This window comes from Tursiops truncatus, chromosome 13 (assembly GCF_011762595.2).
Source record: "Tursiops truncatus isolate mTurTru1 chromosome 13, mTurTru1.mat.Y, whole genome shotgun sequence".
NCBI classification, from domain to species: Eukaryota; Metazoa; Chordata; class Mammalia; order Artiodactyla; family Delphinidae; genus Tursiops; species Tursiops truncatus.
Genome location: NC_047046.1, coordinates 82,989,389 through 82,994,626, shown reverse-complemented (window position 1 = coordinate 82,994,626; position 5,238 = coordinate 82,989,389). Strand labels below are relative to the sequence as shown.

General features: G+C 55.1%; 1 protein-coding gene across 1 annotated transcript; it reads left to right on the top strand.

Moving 5' to 3' along the window:
- Nucleotides 1–501: 501 nt before the first annotated feature.
- CBLN2 (cerebellin 2 precursor) lies at nucleotides 502–4,931 on the top strand. Its single transcript, XM_033837956.2, has 3 exons — nucleotides 502–961; nucleotides 3,811–3,930; nucleotides 4,169–4,931. Exons 1-3 carry the CDS (start codon nucleotides 605–607, stop codon nucleotides 4,364–4,366), a joined length of 675 nt encoding a protein of 224 aa, XP_033693847.1. The 5' UTR covers nucleotides 502–604; the 3' UTR covers nucleotides 4,367–4,931.
- Nucleotides 4,932–5,238: the final 307 nt, after the last annotated feature.

Below are 5,238 nucleotides of genomic sequence, written 5' to 3'. Positions count from 1 at the left end.
GAAAGTGAAAGCAGAGAAGGGAAAAAGGTTTCTTGGTGTGGCTTTAGAGAAAATGCCTCTGAAATTAAAGCCATTAAGGCTTAGTGGATCTTTTTCTTTGCCTGTGGCTTAAGCCCTCCTTTGCCTTGGGCTGAATGGGCCGGGGTGGCGTTGACCGCGTCTCCGCGGGTGACCGGCCATGTCCTTATGGCCGAGGCCCTGCGGAATTACGGGTCCCTTACCTGACCGCGCCCCCGGCGCGCGCCGCCCGAGAGCCTTCGGGGATGCCCTGGCCAGTGAGCCCCGGCGTTTCTCGGGACCTGTGTGCCAGTCGGGCTCTCCGGGGAGCAGTGCGAGGCACCGAGGGGGTGGTCTCCAGGGAGGGGGCCCGAACGCCGCAGGGACCTGCTCGCCGCGCCTCCTCCGCACGCAGCTTCACCTCCCTGTCTCAGGGTTTGGGTTCTTTGCCCTGACAGGTCCGCTGGCGCCTTTCTTCTGAGGACGACCCCGGCCTTGACCATCGGCGCAGGGGACCGAGGCCAGAGGAGGCTACTCACGGCCCCGCGCGTTCCCGCGCGCCCTCCCGCCCTCGCCGCGCCCCCGCGCGCCGCCCCCCGCAGCCCGGATGCCGGCGCCCGGCCGGGGCCCCCGCGGGCCGCCGCTGACCATGCCTGGGCGCCGGGGGGCGCTGCGCGAGCCGGCCGCCTGCGGCTCCAGCCTGGGGGCGGCGCTGGCCCTGCTGCTGCTGCTGCTGCCCGCCGGCTGCCCCGTGCGGGCTCAGAATGACACGGAGCCCATCGTGCTGGAGGGCAAGTGCCTGGTGGTGTGCGACTCCAGCCCGTCGGCGGACGGCGCCGTCACCTCCTCCCTGGGCATCTCCGTGCGCTCCGGCAGCGCCAAGGTGGCCTTCTCCGCCACGCGGAGCACCAACCACGAGCCGTCCGAGATGAGCAACCGCACCATGACCATCTACTTCGACCAGGTCAGCCGGCCGGCCTGCCCCTCGCCTCCCGCCTTGGGTGGGGAGGGCGGGGGGCCTGGGGGGTCGCCGGCTTCCGGGACGTGGAGTTCCAGGCTCCCCCCTCCTCTCTGCCCTTTCTCCCTTCTCCAGCAAGCTCTCCTTTTCACACTGTAGCTTTTTTAGAACTAATCAGCTGAGTTGGCACTGGGGTGACTGAGAGTCCTGTAAAAGCTAGGCGTCCCGGAGAGCCAAGAGCGCTGAAATAGATTTCCCGAAAGGACAGTGAACGTTTTGCTTTTCGCTGGGATGGGGGCCGTCCTTTGTGGTGGATGGCCTTCTGTCACCCCACTGGCCACTTAGGGACCGAGCGCATTTAAACTCTCCCCGCTCAGCCCGCGGGTTCTCCGAGGGTCTCAGCCGAGGCTCCGAAAATGTGTACCTACTGCTTATTTTGGAAAGGACTGGGGAGAGGATGCCTGTCTTCAGAAAAATAAGGGGGGGAGAGTGGGGGGAGGAAATAGCAGGTATAGTTATAGATAAACAAAACCAAACCGAGTGTGGTTATATGAATGTCATTACGGTAAATACAATATATACAACGTATCATAAAACGCAGATCGATGTATATGAAGAAAACACAAAATGAAGAGCCATGACTTAAGTTGCTCCAGCCACTCAACTTCTCCCACTGGCTTCAAAGCAGAAGGGTCTGCATATGATCAGGCTTTGGCAACGCCTTCTCTGGGTTACTGCTGCCCAGGGTTAGAGGTCTCCACCTTCCTCTGGTGTCTTCCCTCCCCACCTTGGTTTCTGTTGCTTTTTGGAAGCAAACAGGAAACATTAGAGTGGTTTCCAAACTTCACCTCACCATTCCATTCCTTGTGCCAAAGTGCTTCCCACACAGGGAGCTCGGGCTTACTGAGCACACTTGATTGGGTTCCTTTCTCTCTGTTAACCAACTCGCATGCCTGAGTGGTGACACATCTGCACACACCAAAGCCTCTTCTTAGGCCAGCGTCTTTATTTGCTTTAATCCTTGTTAAGGATTATGTACTTGAAATTTGGGGAGGGGTGTGTACGGGGCGTGTCTCTCTTTAATCTGTTTTTTTCTTCCGAGACATACATGTCTTTAATTTAATTATGTCCAACTAAAGCAGGCAGTGAATTCGTTTTCACAGCATTTTTACATCTGCCCTTTCATTAGGGTGTCAAAAAAAACCCTCTGTGACGTAGGCAGGCTAAGTAGTAGTAGGATTCTAATTTTATAGATGAGCAAACTATGACAGGGCAGATTAAGTGATGCTTCTCTGGTTCCCCAGTTAGGGAGTAAGTGAAACTTGCTTTTCTGGGGCTGGTGGGTGTTCTTCCGTCTACAGCAAGGCCCCGAATTTACCAGTTTCCTGAATTAGAAATGGAGGTGCGAGAGTTGAGGCCGTTGAGTTGGGAGAAGCAGCGCTGAGGGCTTGGAGAGGGGAGGCTTTGTTCTCTTCTCAAGCCTTGTCAGGCAGACAGGAACACAGCCTCGGAGGCACCTCCTGAAGCACATCGCCTTTAACGATAGAGCCCGAGTGTCTCTGAGCCCTGCAGTCGAGGGGCTGAAGTACTGCTTGGAGCTCCTTGAAGAAGCTGGTGTGGCGCAGTCCCCAGCCATCCCAGCAGTCATCAGTGGCACCCTGCCCGTTGCTCTGGGAGCCGTGTGTGATCCATCTGTAATGAGTGTGTACAAAATAACAGCAAAGGGTGTGAGGTTGAAATTTATTTTCTGAACAGATGACAGGGTCTCTAATCTAGGATTCTGTTGTTGCTGGCTGTTCATTTTAAAAGCTGAGAACACCAGGCGGGCCATTTTATTATTTTAATTGAGTTGTGCATGTGTGTGTGAGGAGGAATGGGGACAGGTCCAGACAGAGGGGCCATATTCCGCCTTGAATATCTGAAAGGGAATCTGTTCATAATGGGGGGACCCTCCACTCTCCAAGTTCTGCTTATGACATCCTGACAGTCTCATCCGTCTTTTACTTGAGAAATAGCACCTGGAGGGTCACGTGACTTTGTATCTCGTGGCTCATCTTGTCGTTATTCTCGCACCTTGCGGAGTTCCCACCGTGTGAGCTAAGGGTGTCCGAGCTGCCTTTCCACTCTCCCTTTAGTTGTCCAAGCTTATTTGCATGACATCATAGCTCAGCTTAGAGAGCAGACACCTCATGTGGAGTAAAGTGAGGGGAAATGGGCGCAGCCAGTGTTTATGGAGTGTGGTCTTTCACCCAGCAGCCTTTATTGAGCACCTACTGTGTGCTGCCGGCGGGGAGGGGCATGCCTGGGGCTGGGAAACAGAGAGGAAACCTCACACGGTAGGTCTGTTCTCTCCTAAAGCACACAAAGCTCGTCCCAAGCTTTATCTGACAGAAGTTATCTCACTGAGTTGGCCTCTTACGCCACAGCCCTTTCCCCGCCCATTCAGGACGGAGCTCTGTTTTGGTCCACGCCTCACGTTCAAGTCCCCAGAATCCCACGGACCTCTGAACAGACTCAGTGTGTCTACCGAGCTGATCGTCTTCCCCTGCTTTCTCTCAGCCCTGCCCACAGCAGCCACAATTTGCATCCACGTTTCCAACGCATAAATAAAATATACTCTAAAGCCATCCTTTTGAATTACGATCCATTAGCATCCTTCGGAAATCAATTCCTCGGCAGGACGTTGCGCTCCGGGGCTGCTTCCTTCCTGGGGCGGCCTGGGCGCCCTGAGCAGGTGCTGCGGTGGTGCTTCAGCTCCTAAAGGGGGCGGGTGGGGGTGATTTTGTGAGTCTGACTGAAACACACGCTGAGGAGGGGCTTGCTCTGTGTGTGCTGTATGCCCTCTTCTTTTCCAGGTCTTAGTAAATATTGGCAACCATTTCGATCTCGCCTCCAGTATATTTGTAGCCCCGAGAAAAGGGATTTATAGCTTCAGCTTCCACGTGGTCAAAGTGTACAACAGACAAACCATCCAGGTGGGTCGCTCTGACAGCTGGACACTTTCGGCTGTGGATGAATAGTCACACCGTCTGCGAGGCAGGGAGGACCAGGGACGGGGGTCACGGGGGCCTGGACACCAGCTGAGTCCTCTGGGTCAGGACCCCGCACGGGTCCAGGTCCATGGCCAGGGTGGGGAGGGGGGGGGAGATGAGAACAAGTGGATGGGATGGGGTCCATCGTGGTCAGCTGAGCTTTATATCCTCTGCCTCGCAGGTCAGCTTAATGCAGAACGGCTACCCGGTGATCTCCGCCTTCGCAGGGGACCAGGACGTCACCAGAGAAGCTGCCAGCAACGGTGTCCTGCTGCTGATGGAAAGGGAGGACAAAGTCCACCTCAAACTGGAGAGGGGCAACCTCATGGGAGGCTGGAAGTACTCCACATTCTCGGGCTTCTTGGTTTTCCCTCTATGAACGCAGAATCCCCGCCCCGCCCTGCCCCGCCGAGGATGGGGAAGTTGCCACCTGGACGCAGGAGTTCACCCTTCCTAACACCCCGAACTTGCCAGAACAGGACAGCTTGTTTCTAGCCTCCTTCGTCGGACTGTTGTGGTCGAAGCGTGATCGCCTTCGGAACCTCCAGTGTTTTCTTTGAATGTTGACCATGCCTCTCTGCAACCTGACCTCTAATTAGTTTTAGATGACAGCGTCTGAAGGAGAAATGAAATGACAGATCTGAGCAATCTGTACCTGCGATTGGAAAGTCGATACGGGATGTTATCACTGGGACCACTGACTTCTCTTCTTTGTTTGTACCTGGTACCGCTGCCCCCGGAATGGCCCGCAGGCTGCAGGCTGGGCTCACAGCGAGAGCCCTGCCAGTCACCACCGCCCGACAGTCCTTGAAACGTGTTCTCTGTGTGTCTGTTCAGCCTTAAGAAAAAGAATGGCTTCGCTTTCATGCCGTTTTCCTCCCCACTCCGGGTGGATGGGAGCACGCGGGAGGGGGAAGGGAACATTGTGTTAAGAAGTGCTTTATCCGGAGAAGCAAATTTTGCGCCATTGGACTGCCAGTTTTGTTTTGTATTGTGTGTGTGTGTGTGTGTGTGTGTGTGTGTGTGTGTGTGTGTGTGTGTGTGTGTGTGTTTCTCCCCAAGAAACTACTTTCCTTCCCACACACAGCTCTCCGTCCACACCCCTGCTCTGATCTTTTGTGCTGGGGTGAGGAGAGAAAAATGTGTGTTGAATTCCTGGATGAGACCAAACAAGACAAAACAAAAAATAACTGTGTATTTTGTTTTGGAGGAGACCAAACCAAACAAAAGGTACCTGTAGAGCAAAGTGAA

Bases quoted from the DNA above. Each gene is read 5' to 3' on its own strand.
- CBLN2 (XM_033837956.2), top strand. From the start codon at position 605: ATGCCGGCGCCCGGCCGGGGCCCCCGCGGGCCGCCGCTGACCATGCCT. The intron at 962-3,810 runs GTCAGCCGGCCG...CTTCTTTTCCAG, and splicing joins TGACCATCTACTTCGACCAG to GTCTTAGTAAATATTGGCAA. The intron at 3,931-4,168 runs GTGGGTCGCTCT...TCTGCCTCGCAG, and splicing joins ACAACAGACAAACCATCCAG to GTCAGCTTAATGCAGAACGG.